At 39.4% G+C, this 18,543-nt stretch overlaps 1 protein-coding gene across 1 annotated transcript; it reads right to left on the bottom strand.

Annotated features, from left to right (window-relative positions):
- Positions 1-1,631: 1,631 nt before the first annotated feature.
- On the bottom strand, positions 1,632-18,056 carry LOC115378668 (uncharacterized). The gene is made up of 3 exons (XM_030079076.1): positions 18,048-18,056; positions 2,269-3,685; positions 1,632-1,978 (listed from the first exon to the last, which is right to left on the bottom strand). The coding sequence occupies exons 2-3, from the start codon at positions 3,659-3,661 to the stop codon at positions 1,632-1,634; spliced, it is 1,740 nt and encodes a 579-aa protein (XP_029934936.1). The 5' UTR covers positions 3,662-3,685; positions 18,048-18,056.
- Positions 18,057-18,543: the final 487 nt, after the last annotated feature.

Genomic DNA, 18,543 nt, shown 5'->3' with positions numbered 1-18,543 from the left:
ATGCTTTTTGGGCTCAAGCAGCTTCTGCAGCTCAGGTGCATACTATGTACTTAATAACAGAAAGAAGCAACTCAGTAGCATTAGCAATATAGGAACAAAATGACATGGAGCAACAAGGAAATATATTGATATATAGCCCCAAACAGCAGTGCAATAATGAAAAAATGCTAAAGCTTCTAATGGCACTCCATCATCATGTTGGATACAGGACTGGCCAAATGTGTACAATCAAGGGAGACAGGGAAAAAAAACCTATCCGTAAACACTTCCTTTCTTCATCTTTCAATCTAGCAATATTCATTGCCATTTGAAATCAAACTGAACCAAATGAACAAAGCAACAGAGTGTCAACTACTCCACTGATTCTAATCACAGCAAACAGACTCCAGGTGTGAAAATGCCCTTAGTTTTTGCGCTTCTGAACTGGGCATTTTAGCCAGTTTTTGTGCATCATCATCAGGTTAATACTTTGAGTATCTCTTATTCTTCTTTGGATTCTGTCCATATGGCCACCAACATTGTCATTGTCTTGCCCTTTTTGTCCAAAACATCACAGAAGCAGAGTTTCGGTTATGTCACGACATGAAACAAACATTTGCAACGCTGCATCTAACTCAAATGAATGGATAAAACATTGACCACTGACGCCTTTCACTGCAAGCTGTTGCCTTGTTCCTTTTCAGTCGTTTTTTTGCAAACTCCCCCGCCTCCCAGCGCAGAGCCATGGCACTCTTGCGTCTTCCTCCACTGTAGACCTCTGGAAACTGAGAAAGACAGCTGATCGTTTACCTGCTCTCAAAGCACTTCCTCCACCTCCTCCCTCTCCTCCTCCTTCTCCACCTCCTTCTCCACCTCCTCTCTCAGGTTATTAGACTGAATGTGGAATGAGAACAGTTTAACATGATCATGTTAACGCAAAGTGTTCTCACGATACTTTATGCCACAATAGTTTAAGCGTAACTAAACCTCAAAACCAAATCTCTGAAGCCTGGCAGTGGGAAAGGCAAGGATGACACCACCTGTTGTACTCTAAGGGTAGTGACATCACCAGCCTCCTAAGTTTAGGCTTCACAGAGATTTGGGTTTGGGGTTTAATTACTTTTTTTGTATATTAATGAGGGGTACATCATTGGATTATCAATGGATGCAAGTTTTATGTGAAAAATGCCAATGTCTTTCACCACATACCATATCTCTTTCACTATAACATAATACATAATTCTGTGCATCCCAATATATCCCAAAGTGTGGGTCTATTTCACTCACAACAAACATTACAAACTTAAGGTGTTGTTGCTTCTCCATATTATTCTATTTCTTTGCATTAAGGATTTTGTCTTGAATGGAAGATTCAATTTTTTATGATTTAATGATGGAAACATCTCCATTGCTTCCTATCAGGGAAAATGTGTGAATAGGAGCTTACCCTGTGATCACAGGATAAAGCAGAGCGATCCATCCTGTATGCTGTTTTCATTGGTGATGATGGAGATGACTTACACTTCACTGGCACATCAACTAAGAGAACAAAAAAGACAACAGATCACTGTGAGCTTAAAATTGGACATAAAAGCGGCTATGAATCACAAGCATGTGCAAAGAGTATTTTCAATCAGATTGTTATTCTGTGGTCAGTATGCTGCCACCATACCTGAACTGTCAAAGGCTAAGGTGTCCATGTGGTTTGGCATCATCAGACCTGTGCTGAACCTGTCTTTGCCATACATCCTGGCCCTCTCTTGCCTTAGCTCTTCTTCTCTTCGCTTGACCATCTTGATCTCTTCATCCACCAGTGACATTTGGCTTCTTGAACGCAGCTTGAAGAATGGGTTGTTCAGGAACATCTTCTCCTGTGGCTGCTCACAGACCTTGTTGAGGGAGAACTCGGAGGCACTGCGAATGATCAAATTGGATGTCTCAAGGATGATGAGGTTAGAGCTGGTATCGTCAGCACACCACTCGCTGGACTGGGCTGCGACTGTATCAGTGTCATGTCTTTGGCTGGAGGGAAAATCATTGCTCGGCTCAAGAATTATGACATTATTAGCAGACACCTCATGTTTCAGTGGCCCCTTGGAAGGCGAGGATGTGATGATGAATGATGGCGTCAGTGGAGCACTGGTGGATCTGGGGACACTTCGCGATGGGGCGCAGTCTGTTGATTTGCCCATTTTAGAGAAGCCCTTCTCTCTCCTGAAGTTCTCCTCTCTCTCCATGGCAATGCGTATTTCCTTTTCAATGGGTGTTTCTGGGTCATCATATGTGGACCTGTAACTGGAATCATCCAAGCCAGAATCTTCAGAGCAAGGACTGAACTGGTGTGGGGATATTCTCCAGCCAGATTCAAGTTCTCTAGATCATGCTCTCTCTTGTGAGGTCTTTCAATGTTGCGGACTGGTGTGTACATGAAACTGTGGCTGCTGTGGAACCGGGGCTGTTTGGTTGCAGGAGAAACAATCTGGTTCTTGGTTTGTTCCTCCATCTCCAGCCACTGCTTACGAGCCACCTGGAAGTCCACATGCTCTGTGCTAACGTTCTCACTCTTGGTCTCTTGTATGACACAGAAGTCTTTTGGTAGCTTCTTGGTGGCTTGGGGGTGTGCAGAGTAGTGGTGGTGGATGTTGTGGTTATGATTAGCATCTTTCTTGTTTTCACTCTCATCTTCAGAAATTTTGGTTAGACCTTGAATTGCTAAAGGGTTATATGTAACTTCTTGTGGAGGGGTGGGGAAGGAAGCAATGTCATCAGGTTGCTCCAGTACCTCTTCTTGCTGTGGGACCTCAAGTTGGACTTCTTCAAAGTTATTGTCATCCTGTTCTTCAATGTCTCTTACTTCAACCTTCTGCACGAAGAGCTCTTGGGCGCTTAGCTCGAGACTGTCCAAATATGAGTCATCATCTTCTTTATTTATAGAAGAGGAGAATATTGTCCTCCATTTTTCATCTGTCTCACTATCAGATGAAGCAGCTGCAATCTCAACTCTCAGACATTCATCTGTTTCATCAGCGTCGAGATCATGGCAAGATTCATTGGAAACATCTGACATGGCCTCTTCTCTAATGCACTGCTCCAAAATCGACTCCTCTGTGACGGGTGGTTCAAATGGGATTTCATGCACCATAGGGTCCTCTTCTGTGTCTATTGCAAGGTTTTGATAGTCATCATCCTCAGGATTAGGCACATTATCCTCAGGCTCTGGCTCAGGTTCCTGGATGTCCTGCCTCTTGTGATGAGCTTCATTCTCATAAACACTGTCAGCACTGGACAATGTGTCTGATACTGAGGAGTTAATGGACTCATTCCTGTTGAGCTCATCATGCCCTGTTTCTAATATCAAAGCTTCCTTTTGATCAGGCATTTCGGTGCAAAGACTAGTATCTGAGCAGTCAGGTTTCTTGGGTTCATTTGGGCTGGTTGAAAGGTTGGTTAACATTGTGTCGAGCATCACCTTTTCCTCCAGGCAGTCTGATGAATCTGTCTCTAAACAAAGTTGTTCATCATCTGGATTTGCGTCCTTCCCCTTTTCAGGTGAATCAGCTACAGCGACCTCCACTTCACAGTCTATTGCCGACTCTGATTGTTCAGTGGTTTCCATGGTGATACTGAAGGAGTTGTGATTCTCAGTTGTGCTGCAACCTTCCTTCAGTTCTTTTTCCTCCATCTCTATTGCTGCAACAGTAGCTTTCTGAAGAGAGGAGAAAAAGGAGAAACCGGAAGATATATTCAACCATCAGAAAGGGAAAAAAGGAATTGTTAACTTGTTCCTCTGCTGTATATGTTATTGCTAAGCAGAGCTAAATCTTACCTCATTCACCTTTACCCCATGCAGTGTATCCTTGATTTCATACTGTATTTTAAATCCCCTAGGGATAAGTGCTTTTTTATTTACATATGCCTGTCCATCATGGCTGGATTATCTAAATTAATCATGAAAAAGTAATGTTTATTAGGTTACAATGTAGCAAACTCAATATTTTTTCCATATTAAATGGGTAATTTTATAAACTACAACTGTAAAATAGGTCTTACAGTAGTGCTGATATTACATTGATAATGATAAAAGAGAGCCAGTGTCTAATTAAACCACAACATGAATCAGATGTTTTAGAGCACCTTATAACCATGACCAGTGCTGAAATGCAAAAACTGAATTGTGAAATTTTAGATTTTTTTTCATTATTAATTTATTTCTGTCTGCGTAATTCAACAACATGATTATCATAGACAAGAACACTGAAATGGTTCAACAACACTCAAGGGCTTTATTTTGAATATCCCACCAATGTGACTTTGACAGCCATGCAAATCCTCCGATCAAGCCTTGCAGTTCAATAGTCACTTTAAGTTATCAATTGGGGATGCTCGAATGTTCTGTACCAGCCAGCTGAAAACTTCAAATGTAGCTGTGCAGGGATGTGTCTGTGTTGTTGTTGCTGTGCTGAGTGAATATTTTCCTAAGTGGGTTATGTGAAAAGAGTGAAGACACATGGTGAAGCAGCTGAATTAGGTGTCTTAATATCTCTCTTTATGTAAGACTGCGGGATTGGGTCCTCCTCCCACACACTGCTGGATTGTCCCTGCAGATGATTAGGTGTGCCCCCACTCTGTCACAGAAACACACACACACAAGGGATGGTAGGGAGAAAAGACCATATGTAGGTGGAAATGTGGGTGGGAGGAAATACCTCACTCATGGATACAAATGCACACATATGCACACACGTTTGTATCACCACACTTGTGAGAACTCACACTGAGCACCTTCAAACCTTAACCTCTAGCCATAACGTAAAGGGAAATATACTTTGCCCATAATTCATCAGTGATTGAAGGCATTACTTGAAGGAGTACTTCATACAAAAATGATTTATTGATGATTAAGTTTTACTTGCAAGCCTTCATGGTAAACTTATATACTTTAAAAACAGCAAGCTATCTCTGATCCAATAAAAGAAATGGTTCTGTAATTTTTTATTTTACTATAGCAAAATGGTATGAAATGTTTCAATTATGAGCACTTGTTCCATGCCCAAGTGCGTCCATATAAGTGGTTCATCCAGTAACACCAAGCATCAGAGGATTTTGTGGAAGTGGCCTTTGCAGCAAGATTTGAGTGAAAACACGTGTGTTTGGGAGACTTGAAGACTGAAGGTATGATGAGTGTGAGCTTTTTAAACAGAACATACAGAGTTTATGAAAACTAAAACTTCCTTTGCCAGGAATTCAAGGCAGTGCATATTGAGTATATGAAAATTATGCATTATGGATGAAGTATCCTGTTAAATTCAATTCAAATTCTAATCTTAATACCGAAACCAAATCCAAATCTGAAAAAGTCCCTTAAAGAAGTCAGGAGTGACATTAGGCTTTAGAGTCATGGTTCAATACAGTGCAAGCCTGCCACAGGAAGATTGTGATTGTGAGCTTCTCATCATGGTCATCACCTAAACCGTGCCTGAAGTTGAGGATGCTGATTGGTCTGACTGTTTTGCAGCTTCCAATGATGCTTCATTTGGAGCTTGGCCAGACTGAGTCAAAACAAAATGATGTGTGAGGTCTGGCTGCAGTTATGACCAAACAAATCACCTCTTTTCTGTCTCTTTAAAAACAATGCACTGAGCACACATCACAGTGACAAGTTGCCGTGTTATTTACAGTGGTTTTCAGTCTGTCACAAATTTCCCTGTCTCATACACCTCAATTGAAGAACATATTATTCACAGTAAGGATTGGTAAGCTGGTATGTTTTGTTAATGTGCATTTTGCTTGGTAAAGTAACAAAAATAGTGTAGACATGGGGTGTGTGATGCAAGTGAGTGGGTGATGCAAATTCAAATCCCCCAGATTCCTGACAACAAAACTGATGGTTACTGACACAAACCCTGCTCTACCTGCTTTTGCTCTCAGGTACAATCAGGTTCATGGTCACCAAAATACTGAACAGGTATGAGTGAGAGAGAAACTTTTGCACCTAATATAAGTACCGACACAAAACTGCGATCCACCATGTACACAATGCAGACACACACACACACACACACACACACACACACACACACAAACCCCTCCCTCCTCTCAGAGAATGAAAGAAAAATGTTCTCTGAGGAAATAACAGAATATGATCACTTCAGCATAAACACCAACAACCTTGTACTGAGCAGGACAACTGAATCTTTGCTACCTTATTAAGTATTTCCTTTGCCACAGTCTGTATCAAAAGTATTGAGGTTCAGAGACAGTGATTTTCAGTATTGATTGCTTAAGAATATATTTAATTTTATTGTCAGTTGCTGTGGACCACACCAGTGATTTTGAATGTATGGCCCATTTATTACAATTTAATCACATTTTACATTGAAACAAACATGAAATGCAATGAACTGAAAAATGAATGGAAACCAATGGCTTGAAAAAAAGGGAGGATAAACCACTGCTTGCTTTGCAAAAGCAAAAAAAAAAAAAAAAAAAAAAAATGCAAAAACCATTATCACCTGAACCATAGCAGTTCATCATTACTGTAATCATTCATCACTATATCATTATTATGATGATATTATTTCAGATTTGTGAATGTTGTGGTGATTTTTTTGCCCTGCTTCATGGAAGGATCTGGCTGAATCTAGATTACCCTGACGCTGAGGTCATGCAGGCCTGCTTGCCAAGTGTCAGGCCAGCAGCTCACCAGAGCCTGTGGGCTCTTTTCTCTCCAAAGCTCTGAGTATTTAACAGGATACCCATGGCTGCTGACTCCAAACATCAAAGACTGCCAGTGCCCATCCACTCTGGCCCAAGTTTCTAATCCTTTAGCCTTCCTCTTTCTCCACATCTCTCTAGAATAGTCATAGTAGGCAAATTCCTTTTTTGAAGCTTGCTTCTGCATAATGTGGCCAAACAAGTGACTGCATCCATGTTTGAACTGTGACGACTGTTGTGCTTGTGTTTAAATTGATTATAATATAATAATTCACCTGAATATAATCAGGTGAAGTGGACACGGGGGATGGAGGGGGCATGTTTCCCTCACTTCTAGAACCTGTCCCCCACACTGTGTTCCACCTTCAAATTGTTAGAATTTTACTCTCTGAAACCTGAACTAATTCACTTGTTTGTTTATTTTTTTTCAAAAACATGGGAAACAGATGATGAGCAAATTAGAAAAAGACCTGAAAATAAACACAAAACAAATCATAAAATGAAATACATACATAAATACTTAAAATTAAAATTACCACAGAATTTGTAATAATAATATATTTAAAAATCCTCTCCAAAATTTAAACTGCAGAAGAATTAAATTAATTAATTAATTTTTATTTTGATTCGTTTTTTATGGTAATTTTGTGTCAATTTCACTGGTATTTTTCTTTCTAATTATTCTCAAACTTGGGGTGAATTTTGTGGTAATAATACAGTGATTTTCCAAAAAGAAAGTTTAAATTTTGTGGTAATAATACAGTGATTTTCCAAAAAGAAAGTTTAAAATGTTTTGAAACAAATCAAGTTAATTGATAGAAGCTGAGTTCCGATCCACAGTGTACTGCGACAGAGCTCCCTACTCCCTACTCCCTGCACAGGTAACGTCGGCTTAGGGAACTTCACTTCACGAATTTACTCCAATCGGAACACCCTGCAACGTCACAGCTGTTTCCGGCCGAGTTTCCAAAACACGCCCCGGTGAAATGTCTTGTGAAATGTTATTTCATTCATTCACATTACCGCTGTCATTTGCAAGATGTACGGTTGTCATTCCTAAATAACCGTCACGTCTCGTGCACCCCGTTGTTGTCAGCGTAATCAACTTAGCTTAACAAGCAAAATCTTATAAATAAATGTGATTTCATTGCAAGATGTACGGTGTCATTCCTGAAGAGATTCGTATCACATCATTTACAGATTATGTCATATTATATGTTGATCACTGACAGATTATTTTAAAATCCTTAATAATGACGGTGGTGAGAGAAATAAGCGCCGCGTCTCGAGACGCCTCGTCGCCATGACAACAGGCAGCATATGTCGTTCAAAGCGAGGCGGTTCAATTAACCGTTGGTTCGACTCGCCGGCGCGCAATGACTGATGGGTAATATCCGTTGGCGAACTGGGCGAAGTGAGGAACCGTTGTTCACTTGTTCCCTGCACAGTTCACAGTGCCCTTCGAACTGCTCCCTGTGGTTTGGAATCACACTGAACATGGCGGCACACCCTGTGTAGTCCACTGCGCAGGGAACTACAGGGCGATCGGAACGCACCTTGGGTTTCAAAGGGTGTGTATATACACACACACTAAAAGTGACACAAACCTGTTTATTCATTTATTTTTATGTGAAAAAAAAAAAAGTCTTAGTGCTGAACATTCCATCCCCCTCACGTTTGAAATGATGACTATTTCCCTGGCATGTTGTGTTTTCTTCTGCTCTCCCGAGAGACCGACTTGGCAGGTTTCAGGTGAAATAGGCAGGTTATTGATGTAAAAAATCCACCCATGTTGTCAACCTAAATCACAAAGTGGGGCTACAGCAGAAAACAGCGTCTCATCTCACTGACTGAGACAATATTGAGTCAGCCTATTAACCCAAATTATATTCTGGTGGGAAATGGGCACTGGTGGGAAATCTTCTCCATCCATGTGAAGTGACAAATCCAGGGTGAAAGACAAACTGTCTCCTAACAGCAGTGAATGAGATGTTTTGCCTCTCTTGTCCTTCTACCATAATAAACAGACCAGAGCTGCTGGGCTGATAAATATGAGCATGCTGTCTTCTGTTCTGTGTGATATCACTTTACAGGATTTCTGGGGGGTAAAAAGTCAAAGGAATAGCTTGTGTTGCCATGTACATCTTCATAAAACCACACACAAAACTGCATGGTGTTTCTTGAGGAAATGCTGAACAGTAAACATTTACTATGCTTCCATGTACACGAGAAGCCAGATTAATATGAGTAACCAGGTTAAAGGGATAGCTAGAAGAGAGAAATGTGATTTTGCGTCCCCCTCACTGTTCTGTAGGACAGTAGTGCTGTTCTCTTCCTCTCATTGTTACTGAGGGCTGGATACTGGCTGGATGCTCCACATGCTAACTGTTAGCCTCCTGCCATCGAGGTAGACTTCCGCCCATCTCACAATCTGAAAAATAACCACCTTAATCCACTGAAAGAAGGTTTAACATCACTTTACAAGTGTTGCTTTCTAGAACTAAAATGCATGTATGATAACAAAGTGCACACAGACCATAGCTTCACTGAAATGGCTGTTTCTGACTATGTTTTTCCTGCAATCAACATCAACATCTGGAAAGATCCAGTAACTTTGTGCATCACTCCGTGCCAAAGGAGCAGCAGCCATCACAGAGATGGAAGTAGATAGCTGTAGTTAACTCTGGTTTCTTTTCTTCATTGAACATGTTAGATGACAAAAATTTTAAAATATCATTCCCCTGCTCCCTGTAGAATTATCTGAATTTCTGTACCTCATCATTAACTGATTTCAAGTCATCATCTATTTTCACTTGTGTATAATGTTGATAATGTAAGTGCCTAAAGGTCCAGCATAGAATTCAAGAATTATGACCAGACAGAGCATGATAACCGTAGAATAACAATAGAAAATGTTGTTTACTTTGGAGAAATGGTTTGAACTGATGATGTGGCAACATGTGAATGACTCAAAGTGAAATGAGAGGATACACTGAATGAAGGTTCTTGCTCAAGTTGAGGGACTGTGTGACTAACATTTGGCTTTTCTTGGCCCTTCTTGGTCCATACAGTGTGTAACAAATCTTTATAGTCATTTTTTTCAGCTGTCTTGCTGCACAACTGGCCAGGCTGAGTCTCAAGTCTGCCTGTAGAGGTGTTTAATCACTCACTCACTCACACACACACACACACACACACACACACACACACACTAACAGACTAAGTGCCATGGCAACCATCAGCAGGCCTGACACTTAGTGCATGGCTCAGCTGTCGCCTCCTCCACCTCCTCCTCACCAGCAGATTGTGATGTGAAGTGATGATGCATTTGCATCTTAGCAGGGAAAATGGTAAATATATGCTTCCTATTAGAAAATACTGTTAACCTCAGTTTTCACATGGTAAATACTGTGTGGGAACTCAGGGTTGATGCCTTGTTCATGTGACATCAGGATATGTGGAAGAACAAGATAGCATTTCGTTACGAAAACTTGGGCCACTTATGTATTTAACTCGCTGGAATGCCAACATCCAATCTAATTTCTAATTAAGAATGTAAAAATGAGCCAAAAACTTCAGATATTGCTCATAAATGAAGAGTTGATTGTACTTGTGTGAATTTAACTGATCATTTTGACTATTATTTTGGACTGCCAATCACTAATATACTTTTTGAAAAACACAATTGAGTGTAATTTTTGTGCAAAAATGAACTCTGTAGATGTGCACTTTGCATTATTACAATAATAGTGCTTAACACATTATTACTCAAAATATATAAAAAAAAATCATTTTCCAGCAATCACCTAAAAAGTGCCCACTAGATATCATACTAAATTTTAACTCAAAAATATATTTCACAGTAATGTCTTTGTTGAAAGTACACTATATTTGATTTTATTTCAAGAATAGTACACTTTTAATATTTGATGAAAGCATGACATTATTATACTTCCAATGCATTTGAAATAAGCACACATTTTTATAAATGTACTTAAAACATACTTAGCAATATTTCAATGCATTTTATATAGATGAAAGTACATTATTTATTCACTAAGGAAGTCTCTGCCATGTTGAGACCTAACTAATTGCTTTTTATGAGGCTGACATTATTTGGATTGCTGTAAAACATGAACTCAAGTGTGTCCTTGCTAATAGCTTGTGTCAGCTGTGAGAAAGCTGTTCAGGAGCAACCACAGACAATACTAAAGTACAGTCGAAGCATCTTGACAGCTCCGAATTCAAACGGCTGAACACTTCCACAGCTTTTAACCATCAGAGTGCTCCAGCAGTTATTCCCATATGACCTGATGCAGCATCAGTATCAGTATATATCCATCAGTATCAAGCTCAGCTTTGTGAGGTTTGTTAGCCAGAAACTAAAAGTGCGCAGTTTTGATATGTGACTAATGATATTAATGTTTGGACTAGTGTTGTGTGTTGTAGTAGTGCTAGTGATATATTTGGAGTGAAGCTGCTTATTGCTTTTACTTTTTGACAATTCAATTCAATTTTTCAATTTTATTTGTGTAGCATCAAATCATAACAAAAGTTACCTCAAGGTGCTTTATAGACCCTCATCAGATACTGACCAATCACAAGAACCCAAATCTCCCCCATGTGGAAGCACTTTGTGACAGTGGTGAGGAAAAAAACCCTTTTAACAGTGCAAAAAACATCAAGCAGAACCTGGCTCTGGGTGGGTGGGCATCTGCCTCAACCAAAAGTGTAAATAGAACTCAATATCTTTCAATGAGTTGTCTTTGATGACAAAAAATTCTGAAAAAATAAAAAGTGCCCAGTTTTTCTATTGTGCTGTTGTCAGGGTGGAACATCATCTGAAACATAGAGACCATTATGGGACACCTTAACTCTCCAGTTAAGCCCAAGACAGAGACGTCAGGCAATAGGCAGGCCATGCACAGCACCTAGGACTACACCCTCCTCAATATAGAGCCCTCACAACCAATCAGATCTGATCACTCCTATTTGAAAGCTCATTTAATCCTTGGAAACTTGAGGAAAATTCACTTTTCTTTCAAAAACTAACTAACCCAGACCCCTTGCAAATCAGGTGAAGGTACGATAGATTTCACAACACACACTCAAAATCAGAGATTTTCTCCATAAAGTCATAACAAAGCCGTTGTCATTCATAAACCACAGAACTAATAATCTGTGTAAAACAAATACTTCCCCGAGGACTATTTTACGGTGGAGAGACTGTTTCACTCCATGCAATTTCAAGTCATCAAAACATAACAGTGCTGCTGCTTCTAGGAAAACTAATGTGAGCGTTATCATGATTATGATGGACTACTGCTGTGAAGTCTCTGAATGCTCATTTTCATATCCTAGTGGAATGAATGGAATGAAAGATGAGCAGAAACGTGAAGTAAATACATTTTGTAGATATTACGCTAAACATGCAAAATCACTGGTATGGTCCTTTAAAGCCAAGCAATTGAATTAACCCGCTGTATTTTACTATTTTATGTACTGTTCATCCAAGCCATTCCTACCGTTAGCTGGCAGTAGATCATCCAAACAGAAATCATTTCCACAGAATTGCTTCAAATACTTCAAAATGGCATACATGAGGCAAAAACAAAGTGCACAAACACTGCTGTGTGGCACATGCAGAGGCACTGCCGATGCCGATATGGAAAGCAGGCGAAACCAAGTTGCTGGATGTATGCAGACAACTGTGTTAGAGATACAGGCGTATTGGCAGAACTGTCATTCAGATGAGGCTGAGAGTGCAGACGAGGCTCCCTGAGGCTGTTTCCTAATGACGGACAGACAGGCACAATCAGTCTAAAATGTGGGCCCTGTCTACGTAATAGGACCATCAATAAAATCTTCACCACCAATCATGAAAACATCATTTGATAAAGGTTGAATGAAGACTTCTGTCATTTCCCATGTTGCTTGTTTTGTACGGTGGAAAGGGTGTAGTATTTTGTATTGTAATCTATATTGTTTGTAATCATCGGCAACTTTTTCATATAAATGTGTGTTCATTTTGCTACTAATCTGCCTGATACCAAGCAGTAGTGACACATGTCACAGCCAGTTCATGAAATCTCTTTTAAAGGATCATACTAGTGATTTTGCATGTTTAGTGTACTATCTTCAGAACCTATGTTCTTCATGTTTCTGATAATCCTTTCCTAAAGGAAGCAGTCGTATTTTAGAACTCCAATATTATTTTTCCTTCCTTTTATCCAGACATTGGATTCAACTGAAGGTATGTTTATTTATATGTAAAAATTCTGTCTCTTAAAATTTATATTCCCATAAAACTAAACTGCATTCTCAATTACATTTAAAGGACAATGTATTTTGGGGCAGATTATGTTTTTTTGGTAATGTATCATGAGGAAGTTAGTGATGCCTTAGTCTAAAGGCTGCACTAGGAGACAGGTGGGGTGACGGATGGCTAAAACTGACCTTCACCCAAGTCAATTAACCAAGTGGTTTTTTACACCAAACCTAACCTTTCACTAAACTTAACTAAGTAGTTTTATACCTGAACCTAAACTTAACCAAGTGGTTTTGGTGGCTATAATGAACCTGCTAAAATGCTGCCCGACATGATACACAGAATATGTTGATTAGTAATGTATTTATGATTTGTTAGAAACAAAGATGATCCATCACATAATACGTGTCCTCATAAATGTAATTAGGAATGCAGATTAGTTGTAAGAGAACATAATTTTTAGAGACAAGGTTGTTTTGAGTTGTGTTTTATCTTTTCTCCCATAAAATTTGGGGTTGAGTTCCTCTTGTAGTTACTCAGAAAGCTTCATATTTATTAGATAATGCATAAAATTCAAAAGAAAAAAAAAAGAAAAGGAAAGGAAAAAGTCTAAATCACCAGTATGTTCCTTTAAACATGTATGAGGCATCCCTATTTCCCATTGCAGGAAACAATGGAGTTTTTGTTTCTGGAGGCATCCACAGTGCTGTGTACAAAATGCCAAAGCAATCATGCTTATCACCAAGGTTGTCGGCAAAATCAAGGAAAACTCTGTGGATTATCTTGTAACGTCACTACAAGCAGGAAAGCCTATAAAAATGTAAATGGTTGATCTATATTGTTAAATGCTTGCAGGATAAGATCTACTTTGCATATTTTTTTCAGTGATATCCTGTCCCTTAATGATTTAATACCCAGTGTTCAATAATGGTTGTGTCAAGTGCCTATCTGCTGTGCCTGTGATGGGTGGGGCTCGGAGAACAAAGGAAGGGTGGCTTAAAGTTTGAAGGAATGTTTGAGACAGGGAGTTAGGAACCAGGTAAAGAAAGAACAGTTTCAGTGATGAGAGCTCTCTTGCAGACTTTCTGAGCCATTTGAAGCAATCATGATATAAAACAAAACATAACTATCATGCCATTGGTAACAGAATATCTTAATGAACAGAGTCTCAGTCCCCATAAAAGAATATTTGTTATGGGTTTGAAACAACACCTTTCACCTTTATTGAGGCTTTATCAAGGAGCTGGTAGTTGACCTACACTTAACACAATTATGTAGGTAAGAATAAACTCTGCTTCCTAAAACAATTAGGAAGCAGAGTAACTACAGCTGGTGTCGTCAAGATAACATGATATCACTGTGTGCTGTTCCATGTTTCCAAGTTTATGCCCCTTCAAGCACTTGTCACACTAAAGGCATTTACACTGATTACACTGGTCTGTGATGGGCCGGTGCAGATTAGAGTTTAGGGTGGAGACTGGGATTGGGCCAAGATTTAGTTTGCTCCAATTTACTGACTCTTTGCTGTGGATTTCTGTTACAACTGAAAGCTTCAATACTCTGAAAAGACCATAAATATAGTCTGTGAATCCAGCAGTTTATTTTTTTTAACTTTCCAATTAGAGATGTGTGTCACTGCCCGAACCCAACCCTACCTGACCCTACCCAACATTGTCGGGTAGGGTAGGGCCTAAAATGTATGTGAATTGGTCGGGTAGGGTAGGGCTTCAGGTTCTGGTTCTGTGGGGGGAAAAAAAGTTTTTTTTTTTTTTTTTTTTTTTTTATATAAAAAATATAATTATGTGTTGTGTTATTGATTATGGCGTTTCACTTTTATGTGACTGGTGGAGAGAGTGAGAGACTGGATTGGATTTGGAGGCTAAACTTTCAGTGACAGACAGACAGGGAACAAGTGAGAGACAGAGTTGCAGCAGGATCCTGCTGTGCTGGCAAACTCAGCAGAGTCAGAAATCAGACAGTGACAGAGTGGCCAATTTCTCCACCAATTTAGCCATTCAATCTACAAAATCTACAATCTACAAAAGGTTTTACTGTCGCCGTTGAAGGACAAAATATAAATGATGCAGGCATGAAGCAGAAGGAGAGAGAGAGAGAGAAGAAGAACAGTTTAGTGCTAAATTAAACCATTTTGTGCAGAACTACAGTAACTTTGCTAACTTAGCATGTTTTATGAACAACTGAACATGTGAAGCTGCCTTTCGCCAACTATTATGTCCGTTCTCTCACTGCTACTAGAATTTGAGCCACCGGCGCTGCTAAATAATGGCGAATTTGGTGATCTTTTTTTTTTTCCCCTCTCCTTTCTTTTTTTTTTTTTTTTTCGGGCTTTATCGGGCTGTCGGGCCTAAAGTTCGGCTAATTAGTCGGGTAGGGTAGGGCCTCAGGCTGGCCCAGTAGGGCTCGGTTAGGGTGGGGTCTTTATTTTCAGGCCCGATGAGAACTGTATTTCCAATGCATTGTTGTTTCTCAGTTCCAGTTTTGCATTTTACATGGGGATTTTTTGCATGGACATTTAAGTTTTATTATGTAATAGTAGGAATCCTGCATTTGATGTGACTGCACAATTTATCTTTTGCCCTCACACTGACAGAAAAAATAACAGTATACCTTGAACTCTTTTGGTAGCTAGATTCTGGTTGTTACAGTCTCTGTAACTTAACCCAGCCTCATCCAGAGCCATTCAGCTTGATGAGCTGAGGAGCCTTTTGCAAAATGTCACGTTGAATTTCTGAAGTCGTACATGTGCCACTAGTGATGTAGTGACACGTGTTGCATTATGACTAGACAAATGACTCTTTCAACCTCTTCATATTCTATTAGATTTGAAAGGGAGCTTTTCAGTCTTGTAATGGGTAAAAGAATATAGCTAAAGTATGACTTCTGTTTGGTGATCATTGTAAGGCATATAGCCATCATAACAAAAAAAAATCTATTATATTAGTAGTATAGTATTTATTTCTTTTTTTTCGTTGCAAAGAGGCAGTGATGGTTTGAACAAGGACCTTGGGAGGAAAAGCCTCTCACATGTGTGGGTGTGACTGCATTTAGTGGCCAGAGAGGCTTGAAATGTAACACATGTTGCATTATGATTAGAAAAATGACTTCATCAGCATCTTCATATCCTATTAGATGTGAAAATGATCTGTTCAGACATATAGCGGCTAAAAAATATGGGAATATAAATATGGGTATATACTGTAAATATGACTTCTGGTTGGTGATCATTATAACGAATACAGTCAGCATCATAAGCAAAAATCAATTATATTTCCAGATTAGTATTCATTAGTGTTTTTTTCTTAGTAGCTGGGAATCTATACTGTCAAGATGTAGTTGAACATAAAAATAAGCCAGCAAACTTTGTTCCATCATTAACCCGTGACAAAAACTGAGTAAATTCAATATATATCTTTGAAAAATGACCACAAAATTAATGAAAAAAACAAACCATGAAGAAAACGATATTATAAAAAAAAAAAAATGACACAAAAACTCCAAATACCCCACCACCCCCAACCACCACCATCACTGCCCACACCCATCCAGCCACCCACACCCACACCCAGCCACCCACCCACCCACACACACTCAGTTACAAACTGGAATCGCTCGATCAATCAATCCGACAGTCTCAAGTGATGCCATCACCAGAATCAACCATTCTGTTCGCAGAGCCAGGCTCAAACTACATGCAAAAAGCTGAGTGAAACAAATATGACAGTGTCATCAGAGGGGTTTCATTCAGGAGTCTGTCAGTAAGGTACTGACACTTTTCTTGTGTGTGTATCAACAGTCTTAGTCACAACTAAACACAGGCAGTGACACTTTTAAGAATTAAGATTTGTATTTTTTTTTTTTTTTTTTTTTTTTTTGTGTGTGTGTGTGTGTCATGAATATACTCCAGGGGTTTTCCATTCAGCATCTCAGGATTCAGAGCCCGCAGTTTTTCTATCCTCACCTTGTATCACAGGTGTGAATCAGTCCTTGAATTAGATGTCTTTGAATAAAAACCAGCAGGGCTCTGGACTCGAGCAGCAGGACTGAAAACCACTCATGTACTTGATGTTGAGTCGCAGTTATCGCAGCAGACTGTGAGACAACTGTGAGCTGCTGTAAATGAGTATGATGATTTGTTATCTAATTCTGCTTTATCAAATTCAGAAGTAGCAAATGCTGAAATGAGCATGCAGCAGTCATCAAGCGTTCGGCACTTTAATAAAGACTTGATGAAGCTTTGCACAGTGCAGAAATATACCTTTAAAAGCAAAATGCAACAAAGCAGTCAAGTAAGGTAATGTCTTTTTCCAGAAACATGCCAGATATGCAATTTCATTTCAGGCAAAGATATCAAACAGAGGGACACAATTTAAAAAGTGAAATGATTAGGACTGAACGGTTAATTTAAATATGATTGGAATCGCAACATGACCAAGTACAATATCCAAATCACAAGATCTGCAGTTTTTTGACAAAGGCGTGACATTGTTACATTGTTGTAAATAAAGTACTATGGTGCTACAGAGATGCTCTGGCCTACAAATATGGGAAATTTGTTTATTTGGTACAGGCCTCAGCAAAAATAACATCATCATTTTAATATTTTTTCAGGAAAAAAGACAACTATGATGCAAGAATTATCATTCCTACTGAAATCATCAATCATATAGCAATATCGGTATCAGAATCGCATCATTCTTTTTACCATATCGTTCTGCCCTAGAGATGATCGATTTCCTTCAAGTTACACCTGAGCAAAAACATTAGCATGCCAAACAATGTTTCTCCACTCTGTACAAGGACATTTCACCTCCACCATGTATTCAGACCACCTTAGCACACACGCACACAAACACAACTGCAGCCTGCCAATAACACAGCATATTATCAAGCCCTTCAACTGTGCTCTGGTATGATGGGAAGCTTGCAGCGTCCCCAGTCCACATCAGTGCCAAACACAGGATTTCCACTTCAGCAGCCACAACAGATAATGCAGTTCGGATCAATACTCTGACACACAGGAAAATCTTTATAAACTTTTTGATCTGTGTTCGTGTAATGGACCTACCTCAGGCAGTGTGGCAGGCTAAAGGAGAGCTGCTATCTCTGTCTGTCTGCAGCCTCAGACTGCTGCTCTGCCTGGTGCTGCTGTCTGTGATTGGATGAGTGCTGGAAGGAGGGTGTATTGGAGACAGCCAATAGATGAACGTTTTGCCTTTTTTTTTTCTATGAACACACACTCAGGCAGAAAGGCACTCATCCTGTGCCCATACATCCACTCACAGGCACACAAATGCACACCTACTGTCGGACCAGTCTTAACCTCCCCTTTTTCTATGTTTTGCATAAAAAATGGAATACTTGTGAGATTTTGATCTTAAAAATATGAGATAATTAAAAATAAACACTAAAATCAAATCAATCTTTTTTATGCGTATGGGAGTACTGTCCATTGACATTTCCTCATAAATCACCAAAGTAAATGCAGATTTGCAAACACAAAAGCAATGATGTCAAATATGTAACATACACAAGCAATGCTGACATTTTGTGATTGGATCTAA

Source organism: Myripristis murdjan, chromosome 20 (assembly GCF_902150065.1).
Source record: "Myripristis murdjan chromosome 20, fMyrMur1.1, whole genome shotgun sequence".
Classification (NCBI taxonomy): Eukaryota; Metazoa; Chordata; class Actinopteri; order Holocentriformes; family Holocentridae; genus Myripristis; species Myripristis murdjan.
This window is presented reverse-complemented; position numbering and strand designations above follow the sequence as displayed.

What these genes read in the sequence shown, in the direction of transcription:
- LOC115378668 (XM_030079076.1), bottom strand. Translation starts at nt 3,661, where the DNA reads ATGGAGGAAAAAGAACTGAAGGAAGGTTGCAGCACAACTGAGAATCAC. An exon ending in TTGGATGATTCCAGTTACAG is followed by an intron (nt 1,979 to 2,268) that starts GTCCACATATGA and finishes ACACTGATACAG; the next exon opens with TCGCAGCCCAGTCCAGCGAG.